This window comes from Peromyscus maniculatus, chromosome 1, assembly GCF_049852395.1.
Source record: "Peromyscus maniculatus bairdii isolate BWxNUB_F1_BW_parent chromosome 1, HU_Pman_BW_mat_3.1, whole genome shotgun sequence".
NCBI classification, from domain to species: Eukaryota; Metazoa; Chordata; class Mammalia; order Rodentia; family Cricetidae; genus Peromyscus; species Peromyscus maniculatus.
Window position 1 is genome coordinate 84,119 of NC_134852.1, and position 17,973 is coordinate 102,091.

General features: G+C 39.9%; 1 protein-coding gene across 1 annotated transcript in view; it reads right to left on the bottom strand.

Annotated features, from left to right (window-relative positions):
• Positions 1–1,683: 1,683 nt before the first annotated feature.
• Positions 1,684–17,973, bottom strand: part of LOC102928301 (uncharacterized) — a 37,431-nt gene continuing 21,141 nt past the window's right edge. Inside the window, exons 4-6 of the mRNA XM_006996621.4 lie at positions 13,370–13,484; positions 5,396–5,522; positions 1,684–4,524 (exon numbers count right to left, since the gene is read on the bottom strand). Of these exons, the coding sequence (XP_006996683.2) occupies positions 2,366–4,524; positions 5,396–5,522; positions 13,370–13,399 (2,316 nt within the window). The 5' untranslated portion in view covers positions 13,400–13,484 and the 3' untranslated portion in view covers positions 1,684–2,365. The remainder of the gene's footprint in view (positions 4,525–5,395; positions 5,523–13,369; positions 13,485–17,973) is intronic.

The window sequence follows — 17,973 nt, forward strand, 5'->3', positions numbered from 1 at the left end:
TTGGCCTAAAACTCAGAGATAAGCCTGCCTCTCTGTCCCAAGTGTTGGGATTAGAGATTTGCACCACCACTGCCTGGTGTCATGGGACTAATTTCTAAATAGCTCCTGAGATACTAATCACAGGAGAAAAATCCACTCTCTTGAATAGGCAAGTGGAAGAATGGCAGAGTTAGAAATCATGGATGAATTTAAATTCCAGGTGCTGTGAAATTGCCGCAATAGCATGAGAACCCTGTTTGCAAACAAGAGTTAATGTAAATGCAACTATGCTGCAACCAAAAGAAAAATGAAAAGAATCCTGATAAGCCCTAATTCATATGATCTAAAGTTTACAGACATGGGTAGATATCCACAGCAGAATTTGAGACAGTATCCTCCTGCACAGCAGCACAAAAACTAGTCAAACCCCTGACTAGGTTCCAGACACATTTCCCAGCCCTGCAGCTCCACTGGGCTGCAGTTTCCCCCACTGCACTGCTGACTGATAATTCTCCCAGATTCCTAAGGGTGGCCTGCAATGGAGGGGAGTTTTCCTGTCCCTACAAGATATGGAGATGACACCTGTGTCTTCTCTTTGGTTCTGAACAATGTAGCTCCTAGAGGTCTCTCTGGGAATGCTGGTTTTTTCAGACCATGATGCCCTGGTTCAGGAAACACAGCTCATGTAGTCTAGATTTCACCATGCACTTGCACAAATGCCGCTAAATTTTCCAAGCCCACACAACCTCTGCTTCATTTCCCCATCATTCCTCAGATCAGGCAATTGTCCCAGTCCCACTGATACCCATCTGTCCCACTCTGTTCAGGCTACCTTCTACACAGCTTTAGCTGTCAGGCTGTCCTAGTTCTGCTCTACCAAGCTTCCCAGGTGTTGCTGCAATCATACATAAGAACTGTGTTTATAAATGGGCACAGAACGAGGCAAACAATATCATATAAGGGGTACGAGGTGAGATATCTTCATTGTACTCAAGTTGACAAATTTATCCCTAGAAATCTGTGATGAATTAGGTAGAATAATCATCTAATGTCATCAAGAAGGGGCATTATGATCCATGGAACTCCCCAAATTTTCTGATATGTCTACATTATTAGTATTGTGTAAAGGACTTAACAAAAGGATTCAATTCATTTGTTGAGGCTTATAGAGTGGAATTTCTAAGGTACAACAGGACATGAGGATAGTAAAATGATGTTGAGTATTTACCTGTAAACATCAGTCTTCTGAAGGTCATTGGAGTTTGAATGACAGTCTAAATGTGATTTCAGAGCAATGCATAGACACAGCCCATTTTGGATGATGTCTGTCAATAACACAGGTTTATACCCATATTTTCATTTGTCCCACTGCAGACCTCTCACTCTCCTCCTTGAATGCAAGGAAGAGAGTGGCCTTCTTTATTAGGCTCCCCAAGCCTCTATGTTTTGTCTGTGTTGAGCCCTTTCAATGGGACAATGTACTACTCTAACAGTAAGCCTGGAACAGTGAGTAAAATAATCTTCCCTACTTTATTTGACTCACATGCTTTCTAACATTGATTTTCTGGTGTACAAGTTTGGAGGAACAATTAACGGGTTCAGTACATACTATATGAGACCTTTCCTAGGAAGACACAACATTCATATGCACCCACTCAGCCAAAATGGGAACTGACAACAGAGCCAAGCATGCTTGCACTGAAATCCAACTCGTTGAACCAATGGGCTTTATTGGGGTTACTTATATAAATATGAGACTGGAGTTGCTTACAAGAGCAAAAGTTACTCATAGACAGTTGTCATAATGAAACTCCAAGTCAGCATGAAATACAGCTTTTGAACACTGGACACCCATAGCATACTACACACCTGCAGATATATCTACATGTTAAAGGACAATGTATTTTAATGGCTCAATTCATCAAAGCCTCTTCTAAGCAGCAAGACTGGTATGTTTCTTCAAAGGAATTAAGCATAGTGAATCTTGACAGTTTCAGTTCTGGAAGCTATTTTGAGTGGTTCATTTCCCGTCTTATTTAGCTTCCCTACAGGATGGAATGCTTGTCTCCACAAAACTGCTACACAACAGCACATTCTTCAGGTGTCTCCATTTTTTATTCATTCTGAAGTATTTGAAGGTGAGAAGGTAAAACGTCTTAATGAAAATTTTCCTACAATGTCACATTTGCAGAATTTTTCCTTAGTCTGGACTTTTTTTTTCCCCTAAGATTCAAGAATTACTCAAAGGTTTTCACACATTTCTCATGTACATGATTCCCTAGTGTGGATCCTGTGGTGGTCCATAAGGACAGAGCTTTGATAAAGCATATGCTGTAATACTTACTATGTAAACTTTTGCCTTCAGTATGTATTTTCTGATATTTTCTTAGACCTGAGGGACAGGTAAAGAGTTTGCCATATACATTGCATTTATAAGCGTTCTCTCCTGTATCAATTCTTTGATGAGTTCTAAGGTGGGCTTCCTGGATAAGGGATTAGTCAAACTCACTGCATTGGTAAGATTTCTTCCAGTATGAATTTTCTGATGTTTTCTAAGAACTGAGCCACCAGTAAAAGATTTCTCACATTCATTGCACTTGTAAGGTTTCTCACCTGTATGAAGTCTCTGATGTGTTCTAAGATGGTCTTTCTGGATAAAGCATTTGTCACAGTAACTACATTTATATGGTTTCTCTCCTGTATGGATTTTCTGATGTGTTCTAAGATTGGCTTTCTGGATAAAGCATTTCTCACATTCATTACATTTGTAAGGTTTCTCTCCTGTGTGAATTCTTTGATGTCTTCTAAGGTGGGCTTTCCGGATAAAACATTTGTTACATTCACTGCATTTGTAGGGTTTTTCTCCAGTATGACATTTCTGATGCTTCCTAAGATCTGAGCCAACAGTAAAGGACTTGTCACATTCACTACATTTGTAAGGTTTCTCTCCTGTATGAATTCTCTGATGAGTTCTAAGATTGGCTTTCTGGATAAAGCATTTCTCACATTCATTACATTTGTAAGGTTTCTCTCCTGTGTGAATTCTCTGGTGTCTTCTAAGGTTGGCTTTCCGGATAAAGCATTTGTCACATTCACTGCATTTGTAAGGTTTTTCTCCAGTATGAATTTTCTGATGTGTTCTAAGATCTGAGCCAACAGTAAAGGACTTGTCACATTCACTACATTTGTAAGGTTTCTCTCCTGTATGAATTCGCTGATGTTTTTTAAGTTTGGCTTTCTGGATAAAACATTTGTCACATTCACTACATTTGAAAGGTTTTTCTCCAGTATGAATTTTCTGATGCATTCTAAGATCTGAGCCAACAGTAAAAGATTTCTCACATTCACTACATTTGTAAGGTTTCTCTCCTGTATGAGTTTTTTGATGTCTTCTAAGGTGGGCTTGCTGGATAAAGCATTTGTGACATTCACTGCATTGGTAAGGTTTCTCTCCTGTGTGAATTCTTTGATGTATTCTAAGAGATGAGCCAACAGTAAAGGATTTCTCACATTCACTACATTTGTAAGTTTTCTCTCCTGTGTGAATTCTTTGATGTGTTTTAAGTTGGGATTTCTGGATAAAGCATTTGTCACATTCACCACATATGTAAGCTTTCTCTCCTGTATGAATTCGTTGATGTCTTTGAAGACCTGAGGAGGTGGAGAGGGATTTTCCACATTCATTACATCTGTAAAGTTTCTTTCCATTGTGGGTTCTATAATGGTACTCAAGGTGTGACAATGTATAGAAGGACTTACTACATTGTTTACATTCATAAGGCCTCTCTCCTCCATTAGCATTCTGATGTTTTCTAAGACCTAAGCAGCAGGTAAAGGATTTTCTACAATCACTACATTTGTAAGTCTCCTCTCCAGTGTGGATTCTGTAACGTCTTTTAAAACCCAATGAACGATAAAAGCACTTACCACATTCTGTACATTTGTAGGGTTTTTCTCCATAATGGATGTTGTAATGTACTTTGTGGTGTGACAAATACAGAAAAGATTTATTACATTCTGTAAATTTATAGTGTTTCTCTCCAGGATGAATTCTGTGATGTCTACTGAAGCTCAAATAGGTTCTGAAACATTTTCCACATTTCCTGCATTGGTATGGTTTCTCTCCACTGTGGATTTGTTTCATCTTTAGTTTATGTTTAGAGTCAAAAAATTCATCATACTCTCTATTTTTGTGTTCTTTCTTTCCAGTGTGGATTTGCTGATATTGGCTAATGATGGGGCACAAATTTAAACACTCCCCACAATTGTTATATTTATATTGTTCTTCTGCAGTGTTCCCACTTTTATTTCTCCTTGGGTCTGATGATTCAATAGAGGCATCACTGTGGTTACCATTTCTGTACTCCTTGAAGTTTTCTGTAGTATCACTTGTGTTATACGGTATACCCTGTGAGGATTCATGAATCGTTTTCCCAAGCTCGCAACATTTGTAAGACTTCTCTTGGATATTCACATCCTCATGGACAATGTGCTTTGAGTCTTGATCCAAGACCTTCTCGTATTTACCACATATGCAATGGTTCTCTGAAAAATTAGCACAATTAGGGATAATAAGGATTGATGCTTGATTAAACAGATTCAATAACTGATGTTTTCTTAGACATACAAGTAGCAGTTCTCAGGGATAAAGCTTTCAACAGAGGACTTTGTGTTTCACGGTCATTAAATGGATGCTCAGAAGAACCTCAAGGACCACAAAGACAAATAATAGCCTTTTCATTCTTACCTAATCTGCATACCTTGCAGAAGGTTAAACAAATAGGTGATAGAGCAATAATGTACTTTGAGAAAAGAGCTCTCTTAAAAATCTTATGGAGAATGCTTCTCTTTTTTCTTGTTTGTATTTTTCAAAGAATCACACTGTGTAGCCTTCATTGCCTAGGAACTCACTATGTAACACAGGCTGGCCTACAACTCACCAGATCCACTTGCTTCACCCTCCCTAGTAATAGGATTAAAATCATGATTTTCCAGGACTAGAAACTATATCTCAAAGTATTGAACAAAATCACTCATATGTACACCATCAACAGTTCTTTCTCTATTTAAACAACTCTGTATTTTAAAAATTAAAAATAGGTGAATAGCTTAATTCAAGAGTAAAATCAAAATATTCCAACAACTAAGTGCACTATAATGCATTTCCTTGCTCTGAATATTCAATTTTCTTTGAATACTGAAATTAAGATTAAAAACTGTATGAGAGGGTTGGAGAGACGGTATACTATATAGAATTACTTGTTTTTGGTGAGAAGACTGAATAATATAAAGCTATGGTTATTATCAGAATTTCCCTACATTCTGGTAGTCTCTACACAGATCGGAGAGTTTACATACCACAAAGTAAGTAAATACAAAGGAAGAGTTAGGAATTCTACAAGAAAAGCATACTTACCTACAAAAACTAGATTGCTGTAATTCTCCCACATTACATCCATATACAGAGACCTTTGAGAGGAGTCCAGACATTCCCATTCCTCTGGGGAAAAGTCCACAGCCAGATTCCTGAATGTCAACAGACCCTGTAATGGAAAATCACACATTTACCATGTGCTGTTGACAAAATGCTTTCCTAGGTAAAAGAGACATAAAGAACTAGAGGCACTTTCGTGATATTGATGAGGCGTGGCATTCAAAGACAAAAGCTTTCTAACAGTGCTGCAGAGATGGTTCAGAAGTTGAGAGCATGGGTGGCTCTTCTGGAGGACCCAAGTTTTCTTCCCAGAACCCACACAGCACTCCATAGTAGATTATAACTCATGTTCCATTGCAGCTAATGCTCTTTTATGAACTCTGCAGGAAGGAGGCACATATATTACTCATGCATACATTCAGGCAAATAAAGTGAATGTGAAAGTTAATTTTAATAAAAGATACATTCTAGAATACTCTGTTGTATTTTCTATCTCTGCGAAAACAGGATGGCATAATAGGCTTACAATCAGCAAACTTTGAAGGCATATACGATATATATTGGAGTTCTAGATGCAGGAGTATACCTTACTGAAGGCTGTGTTGATATCAAACAGGATCACATTGTTGCACCTCAGATGGAAAAGTCATGATGAGCAAAACTCTGTCGACCTTGCTCAAATAAGGACACTGGATCAATCCTGTCAGCAGCTGGGCTACAGCTGACTTTATTCTAATATGCTCAGTTAAGATCCCACGGCACAGGTACAATTCTACACCATTTGTAGAACACAGATTTAGAATATGGAATGGAGAATTCATGGATGAATGAAAGTCAAAGAGTATTTCTTTTTAACAGTAAGGAGAGTAACAGTGCATAATCCAACATTTCAAACAACACATAGGATCAAATATTTTGTGACGTTACTGTATGGAAGTATTTTCACAACCATCAAGTGAATACATTTTTTTAAAAGTCGACAAAACCAATACAGATGAATAACAATTTCAGAAATTCCATATGGAGGGTTCACTCCAGAATAGTTAGAAAAATATGTGTAAATAAATGTTCTATGTGACAATACATTCAAATGAAGTAGAGATTTCCTGTGATCCAAATGATTGTATTGTTGTGTGAGAATACTAAATCTTTATTAATTTTGATTATATTATTGCTCATGACATTGTCTCAATTGAAAATTTGAATATTGTAGTTTCAATTGTATTCAGTCTAACATGATTTTTGTTTCATACATAAGTATCATTTATAATTATTTCTTTATTTTGCAAAAGAAAAAAAAAAAAAAGAAGACACAAGATTTAACATTGACTCCGCCATGAATGTGCCCCAGAAATGTAAACCTAAGGGATGGAAAGATGGCTCAGAGGTAAAGGGCACTTGCTGATCCTGCAGAGAAATACAGTTTAATTCTCTTTACGTTTATGGCAGCATACCACAGTGCTTTACTCTCTTACCAAGGGTTTGAGGCCAACCTTAGGGCTGCATGGGCATCAATGGAGGCATGCAATACACATAAAAACATGCAGATAAACATATACTCAATAAAGATTTTTTATTGTAAGTCAGACATAGAAACCTGATGATTACCACCTCTGCATAATTTCCAGCTATGTACTACATAGCTCCAGGGGAAGGAAAAATATAGGGTAGGGGGAGCATCTTCCCTCCAAAAGAAAAGAGCAAAGTCATTAAGAGGGACATTCATTTAGGCTTGAAAATTGACAGCTTTTGCATAGAGGCAAGGTAATATCTCTAGAATATTCTTCCTAATATATTCCACATGATACAATATGGGGTGGGGCAGGACTATCTATACCTCGTCTGAAAACTAAGACAAAGAGAAAATACTGATCTGTCTATTGAGAACTTACCACTGAACATTGTTATCAAGAACATGATAAGACCAAGACCTCTCGTGAGACAATTAGTTTTCAGATGTCAACACATCCATAGGTGTATCATCACCAATGTGATATCAAGTAGCAAAGAAAGAATCCATTAAACTACAACTTGCATCTCCTCTCAGAACATCAGTTTTATGGCAAAAGCAAGCCATGTTATTCATTCCTTCATGTGTGCTCTCTAGGGTGCTTAAATATTTACTATTATGATGTAAGACTCTGAGTCTGTTCTACTTCTACTTTTCCTTAAATTGTTCAGTGATGTAGGCAAAAGGTCCATGTGTTTCTAGGGCTACTTTCATAAGATGGTTTAGGTAATCCCTGAAATACAACCTATGTGGCACATGAGATCTTCCTTCCTCACTAATATATAAAGACACAAGTCCACACTCTGTAGGAATTGGGCATCAATATATTTCTTTGATCATCATTTACAATGGAATCTCTTTCAGAATTATAAGTCTTAAGTACATAAAAATATATGTCCTCACAGTAATAATCGAGGGAGGATACAATGGAACAAGGCTGAGCTGTGTAGGTGTCAAAATTTAAAGACTTAATCTTAATTATCAAAGAAAAGGAAGAAAAAAAACACAGAAAATAAACACTTCACCATTGGCAGGGAATTTAAGACTTGCATGGTTCTGATGAAAAAACAATTTTCGCTCTTGTCTCTTATTTCTCTCTGGCTCTTCTTGTCCCCACTCTGACATGACCCTTCACTCTTTTGTTCTCCCCTTCCCCAATAAACCTCTTGCTCTATCTCTGTCTTGTGTGGCATGTTCACTTACTGGCATACTTTGGCAGGGCCCACCAAAAGGTACATACTTTACCTTTCTTTTTTATCCTTTCATTGGTGCCAAGATTCAATAGGCTCTCCTAGCATTTGTTCTGGCCACTTGCTCCACCTACAACAGATCTGCTTTCTTGTTCACTGATGGCTTTGCCTTCCATTCAATACTGGCAACTGGGTCTCTGGCGGGGCTACTTGCCTCTGACTAATTCGCTGGATATGAGGCTTCATTTCTGGAGCACAATTCTTGCCTTCTTGTTTTTCTCAAAGTCCAGGTGACTGTGTCTCTCTTGCGGTCAGAGCCCTTGGCCTCTGTTCTTGCCTGATGACACACGGAGCAGCTTGTGCCTGTTCAGTCCTCTTCTGAGTCTAGGGGATGCCTGAGGCTCTCACAGTTTTGGATTTTTCTCTGCTTCATCCTTGGGACCTGTGTCATAAACCTCCTCACTTCCACTGGGATGACTTCTGGAGATCCTCTGACCACTTCTTTCAAATCAAATCTGGCCTCAGTATACCTTGGACCAGGCAGTCAAGAAACTGAGAAAGAATTCTCCACTTTCTTTCTCTTTGTTCCAAGACCTGCTTGTTTCTCTCTGCTCTCCCTCTCTAAATTTTGTAAATGTTCTCTCTGTATGTTTGTTGGAATGTGGGAGTTAGACAGAGAGGTCAGCTTTATCTTGCTCAGCATACACCAGCTCTCCTCTGCAGTATCTGCTGATCTAATCCTCAGGAAGGTATGTATGGATTATTTGTCTGATAAGTGAATCTAATTCCAAATTTTAGAGTTTGAGTCTTCCTGCGTTACTTTCCACATGGACACATGTGTGCTTGGCTGGCTCCTGACGCCTGCTACATCCATGTGGACCTGCTTTTCCCATCTTCCAGTGGCCTTCCACAGCTTAAGTTCTAGTCTACTGTATTCTCCGTATGGCTCTGGCTCTTGTGGCCTGCAGACGGACATGCTCCCTTCTCCTCTGTGCCTTCCTGGCTTTCCCTTACTCTGCAGCCAGACTGTAAACCCGCTGTGCTATCTCTGTTTCTACCTGCAATCCTGCAGCTCATTTACACTCTCAACTTCCTCTTAGGACTTACAGGAACACACTTGCACAGTGCTCCACTTTGCAACCCTATCTCTCTTCCTCTATGGACTCAGATTTTATTACAACATCTTGGCCTTAGTACAAATCAATGGCCCAAATTGGCAAATTTGATTTCCAAATTCTCACAAATTATCAACAACTGCTACTGCTTTTCAAGGGTAGTGCTGGCCTCACGGCTCCCTCAGTCCCTGTTCACAGAACCCACCCAGGCTCACAGGCCCCCTTTTCTCCTGTTCCCATTTGGCCCTGGGGATCTTTCCCCTGTCACATTTCCTTGCCTTCTCAGGAGACAGCCTTAGCAGTTTGGAATAAACTTGTTCCATTTTCACCCATGGAACAGCTATTTTGGTTTCTTTACTGAATGCATTATCCACAATTAAAAAGTTTTATTTTGATACTAAGACATCAATTTGAAATCATTTTTAAGCTAAACCTGACAGGAATGGAACATAAAGTACTAGTCTTATAAAAGCTACAAACTTATTGGAAACTGTAAAGAATAATTAAGAAATGCAAACTAATGATGAGTCAACTTAAACAAAAATGGAATGTAAAATACTAGTTTTATGAAAGTTGCTAACTTATTGTAGACTGTTAAGGAACATGTTAATAGCCATCTTATGACTGATCAAACTCTTTAATTGTAGTCATGCTAAGTACTAATATAATTAATTACAGGGATAAGCCCTTCTTAGTCCCCTGTATATATTTCAAAGTTAAGCTTAAAACAAGTAACTAGAAACTAGCAAAGTCTGTCTATTCAGACATACCTAGTAGGCAGATGGTCTTCAAATGGTTCAGAGATATGCAGAATATGGCATTTAAAACATTTTTTTTTTTTTTTGGTTTTTCGAGACAGGGTTTCTCTGTGTAGCTTTGCGCCTTTCCTGGAGCTCACTTGGTAGCCCAGGCTGGCCTCGAACTCACAGAGATCCGCCTGCCTCTGCCTCCCGAGTGCTGGGATTAAAGGCGTGCGCCACCACCGCCCGGCCCATTTAAAACATTTAATAAAAAAGCTTTTCAAGATAGAGGGACATGTCAGCTCCTGGTAGCACCCCATCTCCTCCAAGGAAGATGGATGGGCATAGAAGAACCTCCACCTAGAGCTTGCTTTAAATGTGGCCACTGGGCAAATTTAAAATGTTGGTCACTGGGCAAAAAAAACTGCCTTTCACCTCAACTGTTGCCAAGACAATCAGGACACTGAGGAATTAATTGCCCTGTTTTGCCTAGACAAGGTAGGCTGGTTCCCCTCCCCCCACCCCCCACCCCCACCTCCAAGTTCTTACTCCACAGGAAAAGCTGTCCGATCTTTTGGACCTGATAGCTGAAGACTGATGCTGCCCTGAGACCTCTGCTCCCAAGCGCCACAGAGGACCCTGGGGTAGCTGTCTAGGTAAGTCTGTCGTTTAATAGATTTGGAAGCTGCCTGGTCTGCATTTCTGCTTGCTCAGGTAAAATTTATCCTTCTCAGAACTCCGATGGTCGGCAACTATGCTGGTAATAGCTTTGTCAGTTTAACAGCAACAAGCAAGACTGCAGCTGCCTTCTCAGTTCTCTTTATGTTTAAAAATCCAGGCCACAGGTCTCCCTCTCCTAGAGCTACTACTAGATCGTGACACAGTTTAACTTGTTATCAGACTCAGAAGAGATAAACTCACAAACAGATTTCAATGTAACTTTCTACTATTCCTTTATTGAAAAGAACTCTATTTACAAAGACTGTCCTCAGTAATCAACTACCTGTATCTCCTGGTGAATTAGATAGAAAGAGGATGTTTTAAGGTATATAAATGTAAGTTATAAAGGTTTGAGGATGAAAAAGCGTATTTAGTGATAAAAAGTGATTTAAGGTGTATAAAAGAATGAACAATGTTTCAGATTTCTTTCTCTCCCTAATATACTGTTATTAAGACTCCAAAAGTTCATAGTCTTAACATTAACCAATGGAGTTCTGATAAGCTGTTAATCTATCTCTGCTAGAGTATCACTACTATTACCATAGTCACAAGCTCAAGATTCTAAATTCCCTTTGGTTGCTTTCTATGTATAGATTTAAAAGTGTTTCTCATTGTGCTAAAAACATATGTCTAATCTATATACATGTTCTGGATAGAGGAAAGAGTGTTAAAGCTTTTAACCAGAATTATTTTAGAGTTCCTTATGATGTGAGTCTACTGCCTTTTCTACAATGTTGATTTCAGTACAGATTATAAACAGTGGGAATGCTACTGTGTCTAAAACTTACCTCTTTTGGTAAACTCCTGAAAATTCTTGTAAGCTCCAGGGAATTGACTTAAATCCACTTCACACAGGTCATCAAATAAACTCCAGATAAGCACTATCAATCAACAGCCCAAGTTTCCCACCTACAGTCTGTTTCTGAGGGTGGGATCTCCCCCACCTTTCCCTGGTCTGGGTCCTCCCCTCCCTTAATTACCAAAACCTAAGAAAAGGTTTCCTCCATAAACTTGTTAACTTTATCTTCTGCTCCACCAGCATACTAACAGGTGTCCTCTCAAAGTCTGCGTCCCGAAGAACAGCTTGAAAATGGCTAGCCCCACATGGTCCAACCTCACGGACTGTTTCAACCAGGCCAGCACTTTCCTAGCCCCTAGCACCAGAGAAGTTCCCACAGAACCTGGACGAGGGAATCAGCCAGCTATCCCAGGACTTGGTAAGCACACCAGCTTTCTCAGGCCCCGCAAGGATGCTGACACCTCAGACAAGAGGAAGCAGTTGAGAAAACACGACATCACCATTCCTGCCTCACCTGCTACCCCTTCCTATGTCCTCACCTTTTTATAATAAATAAAAGGGAGGAGTGTCAGTTTCTTCTGCAGCAGCAGCCTGGCCTGTCTCTGTCGCCAAAGCAGTTACATCATCACCTGTTGCCAGGTGCCTTTCCAGTTAGCTGTGCAACGTGCTCCCTTTAAAAGGGCCCGCCAGAGCACAGCTCACTCTATGGTCTCTTGTTTCTCTTGCCTCTTCTTTTCTCTCTGGCCTCTTCTTTTCCCCACTCCGACATGGCCTTTCCCTCTTTCGCTCTCCCCCTCCCTCAGTAAACCTCTTGCACTGACTCTCTTGTCCATGGTGTATTTGCTCACTGGCACACCTTGGCAGGTCCCCTGAAAGGTACCCACTTTGCTTTCTTGTTTATTTATCTTTTCATCTGTATCTGCATATCTTTAAAAATAAAATTTTGTTTTGGGTTGCCTGTAGTTTTAAATATATGTGCATAAAACATGGTTTTTGCAATAATAGATGTTTTTAAGCTTTAGAGAAATAGTCAAGTCTGTTACTATGTGTGGTGCTCATAGGTTTTCTCAGCTGTCACTTTCCTGTCTTCTAATGCTCCATACTCCCGACCTCCCTAAAAGCATGGCTTGTGTCCTCCCAGACTGCCCCACTGTTGGTGGCTCTCTCTACAGTTTACTGGCTGGGCTCAGGGAATCTCTCTGACACAGGAACGTCTCTCCCTCCTCCCCAGCCTTGCTTCAGATCCTGTCTCTAGGGCACAGACTCTGTCTTCCTGAAGTGTTGAATGTGGCAGCCTGGAGATAAGAGCTCTCATGGGGTGAAGGTTGCCTTTGGAGAAACAGTTGTAGGGAGGAAGCAGTCAGACACATTCTCCATTTCTGCTTAATTTCAGTCACTTCCCTGAGGGTGATTTTTCTATCATTCCAGTGTGCTCAACGTGGAGTGTGGAGGAAACCCTGAGTGTGTTAAGTCCTGAGTGGGTGTGTGTTGTTGACATGTGAGTTGGTCATGTCAAGAATCAATGTTTCAGCCCCAGGGGAGTGTTAAGGACCAATGTCTCAGCTCTATGGGAGCATCAAAGCTCATAGGAAAGGCAAAGCCTTCCTTAGATCTGAGTGTGAATGTTGACATGTGTGCAGAAAATGCCTACCATAGCATTCTCCCCATGATGCACAGCTTTCTCCCTGTGATATTTACTACTTGAAGACTGCTCCCCTACAGAGATGCCTCCTCCTGAGATTAGGTAAGCCTGCCTCCTTATTCAGCTATGTATAATAAACATACTGAGCTTCCAGGGCTGCTGTGGCTCCTCCATGAGAGGGCCCAGATCACCCAAGGGGGGGGGGGACAATTTTCAAAGAAATGTGGACATGAGACTTACCTGGGGTGCATTTACAGGAGAATCATCCATTCTTTCTGTTGCTCTTCTCTGAGGTTCTTAGGAACAAAGACTGGAACTTTTTGACATTTCACATCAAGGTGTCAATAGTAAAAAGCTAAAATTAAAACAACCCTGTTACAGACAGTGCTAAAAAAACATAAGAAAACCTCAAAATGAAAAAGATAGCAGAAGTATTGTCAACATTCCTACAGACAGGAAAGCAGGGGAGGATATACTTAGAATTGTGGTAGTATTCTAATTGTACTAAAATGTGATTTTAATTTTATGTTAATAAATAAAGTTACCCGGGGGTCAGAGCTATTAGAGCCATAGAAAGAGCATGGCGGTGGTGGCACACGCCTTTAATCCCATAGATCTCTGTGTGTTCAGGGATACAGCCAGCATTGGAGACATACGCCTTTAAGACTTAGAGGGCTGTACATACAGACAACCAATGAGAAGGCAGAATGACTTTGAACCGACTGACACACAAGGAAATAGCTCTCTTTCGGGAAGCTGGGACACAGCAGGAGGAAGGGTGAGATTTTAGCTCTGAGCTCTGACCTCTTGGCTTTCTCTTTTACATTGTTTCTGTGTTTCTTATTTAATAAGACGGTTGGATACATCAACATAGAATAATGAATGAAAGTAACTAGATCTTATCATTGCACCCAGAAATGTTGGCTCTTAAAATTCAGAGAAGGAAGTTCACTTGAAGAAAGTTACAACTTAACATAGGTCATGCACTCAAGCAGCACTGAAGAGCATAATTGGAAGTAAACTATACATGTAAAAATCAGAGAAATTATCCATGATAACAGAGGGAATAAAGACATTTTACATAAAGAATAGAAGACAGAGGAAAGCTGGGGGTAACATACCATACCCAAACCCTATAACAATAAGCCATTATTTCTAACTGGAGGGAAGAAAAATACTATCAGTAATTTTACCAATCAGAATATTTTTTAAAGCGTCATTATCAGAAATAAAAGCCCTGTGATATGAAAATTTCAAAAGAAATGGAAATGTCTAAGACAAGGTTCAACAAGATTCTGGGATGAACTCCTAAAGGAACTCGGAAGAAAGGAAACACAGCTGAACAAGGACACATGTGCCACACAGAGACAAGCCATACAGTGCCGAGATATAATGAACAGCATTTGCAGGAAAACTAGGAGGGGAAGATGCATGTGTTCTCCAGTCCAATTTAATCCAGAGGCATAAGAGTGAGCTAGAGAAATCTGAATAAAACAAAGGATAAAAAGGAGATACAGGTAGAAAAAAGACACCAAACTCCTCTACAATGATGATAAAGTCACACATAATATTCTCCACAGACGCCATGGGCAACTCTTAGACTTGACAAGTGTTTTAGCTATTATTGAAAAATACAAAACACACATGATGACTATTTTTCTACAAATCTATGACAATTTGAGAATTAAATTAGAAATTTAACCCACTTAGGTTGCTTCATAAAGATCTAGAAATAAGTTGAAATAATAAAGACTTCACTTTTATGAGGAAAATTTTAATGCACTCAGAAAAAAAGTGAAAAATAAAAGTACACAAGGAAATGGACTGACAGACACTCTGACTGACAAATGACTGGTATAAATGATTATGTTACTAACAGCCTTCAGCAGAATTGATGCAATTCCCAGCAGCAAAATACTGACATTTTTCCCAAAAGTACATATGTAGCCGGGCAGTGGTGGCGCACGCCTTTAATCCCAGCACTCGGGAGGCAGAGGTAGGCGGATCTCTGTGAGTTCGAGGCCAGCCTGGGCTACCAAGTGAGTTCCAGGAAAGGCGCAAAGCTACACAGAGAAACCCTGTCTCAAAAAAACCAAAAAACCAAAAACAACAACAACAACAAAAACCCCCAAAACAAACAAAAAAACCCAAAAGTACATATGGAAACAGTCATGTGATCACAGGAAGAATCATAAACATCAATGTGAGGAGCTCAATCCTTAGAGAAGGTAAGAAAGTTTTCTTCAAATAGAAATTAGGTGGTTGGGAAATTCAGCCTCTGCCAAGGTTTCCCCACCGTAAGTGAGAGAGTGGAATCAACATGCGTTCTCCTCACTCCTTTGCAGCAAAGCCTTCTGCACAAGTACTGAAATGTTTGCTAAGATCCAGGAAAACAAAATATCCAGTTATAGCTCTGCAATGTCACATGCACAAGAACTAATGTAAAGAGAGCCCCTGAAAGGGGAAATAAAATCTCTGCCAATTATTAAAAACAAACCATCAAACAAATAAGAGAGAGAAAACATTTTCTGTAGGACATATCTTGCCAGGCCTGGCCAAATGGACTCCACAGCCACTCAGCCTCCAGGCCAGCCATGTGTGTTTGGGGCTTGTCCTCCCAAGAAAGCTGACTGGAACGCAAAGCCCTCCAGCCCCACTGTCTTTTCCAGGGCCGGGGTCTGGCCTAGCCTGGAGCACAGAAAGGCATCTGAGGCAATACACAATTCCAAGGAACCGTGAGCGGGCCTCTGCTGCTGCAGCATGAGCTAGCTTGGATGCCCCAGGACTTAGTTTTTTGTTTGATTTTTGTTTGTTTTCTCTCACATTGAGAATAATTCAATATAGCCTGATCAATGATGGAATGATGAAATGGGGAAAGATGAAAACAGGCCCAGCTTCTAGCACAGGAACAATTACAAGTAGGACATTTAAGCCAAAGCTGATTAAATTTCCCAAGGTATTGGTCATTCATTATATGGATGTCATTCTCTTCTCTTGCTCACTCAATCAATATTTAAATGAGTGTTTAACTTTCATGGTAAATAAACTAAAAGCAAAATTTAAAATTTTGGGTCATGTCACATCTGCCTGTAACTACGACGGATTTATCTCTGCTTTTTCAAGTTGCTTCTGGAGACACTTGGGTAAATTCTGTAAGAAATGTAACACCTGAAGCTGAGAGTGTTTTTAGGTGATTAAATAATGCTGCTGCTGAAGCAGTATCTCATAGAATCAATCCCTTACTTTCTAATCAATTACTTATCCTACTTTCCTTCCCTTCATTTCTGGTTGGAAATATGTCAAACAGGTAATGGTATTATAGAAATTCATTCATGTCATAATTCTATGCAACAATCTGTAACTCCTTATTTACAAGAAATTATAGACTTAATGAATGGAAAGGACCCATCTAAGAGAATTTACTAATAAAGAGCCTACAGAAACCATCATACCACTAAATAAAATGCAGGTTGATTATTATTTTCATAAAAAATTGGCAGGTTGCAATAGCATGTTACTTGGGATCAATAGATAAATCCCTCTTAATATTGCTTGAAAATACCCCATGGGTATTGCATAAAATTACATAAAACAAATCCTATAGAGATTACATTTAAAGCTTTAACAGATGGCTCTTCAAAAGGACAAGGAACATAGTTTTATATACAAATTCAAATCAGCTTTTATGAGATGTTTCCCAACCACTGAACATTTTAACTGACTCTGTTGTTTATTTAAATTTGGATGATAGTGAAATGGGTGGACTAAGAAAGAATCAAACTCATCCAGTCACGTTGGGTAGCTACAAAACCCAGTTTGCACATCCTCTCCCAAAATGGCTATCCTGAAGGAAGACTGAGGCTAACATTAACTGACCTTATATATAAATTAGAAGATGAAGGACAGAGAAGCACCTAGAATGGAAACCGACCTAACTGAAGAGGAAATGAATGCTGCAGAAGGATTGTGACTATAGAAAGGGTATAATGGAAGGAAACATTTGGAGCGAGGTCTTCAAGGATGGAGTAGTCAACAGAAAGTTTGAACAGATAGGACATAACTAGCTAGGAGACAGAAACTGAAGAATGGGACAAAAATGGAAAAAGGCTTAGCGTACTACTTCAGCTGAGTTTCTTTGCCTTAAAAATAACAGGTAAAGAACATCCATGGCAGCCTTCCCTACCCCCTTCTTCCTATCTCCTGTGGATCTCATGGATCTTTCCCTTCTTACCACTCCTCTTCTTGTTTTATCCCAGCCCCTAGATCCACAGGCCACACCTGCCAGAAATCCAGGTAGACTCTTGTACATCCTCTCTTCTCCCACTGTTCTTTCAGATCTAATATCCAGTCTCACTGAAGCTCTGCAGCAGAACACCTGTAGCAATCTCCATCTCTCCTAGATCCCACATATCTTTACCTTCTACTCCCTCTCCCCCTACTCATTGTTTTATCCTGGCCCTCCGCACCAGCAGGTACCCTCTGCAAAGGTACCACAGGCCAGGCATGCCAGAAATTCAAGAAGACTGTCTACTGATCCTCTCCTTAACCCTCTTTTCCCAAGGTCCAATTCCCCAACTCATCCCCAGCTCCACAACAGAACACTTGCTGTAGCCTTTCCCCCGCTGACCACATCTCCTATGGACCCCACAGAACTTCCTGTCCTAACTTCTCTTCCACACTTGTTGCATTATCCCGGCCCCCAACTCCAGCAGGTACTTCTCACTAACCCACCAATCACTCCTGCCAAGAAAGGAGGTGAGCTATCTATAGCTCTTCCCTTCTCCTTCTGTTCTTCTAGCTCAGTGGTTCTCGATCTTAATGCTGTGAGTCTTTAATACAGTTCC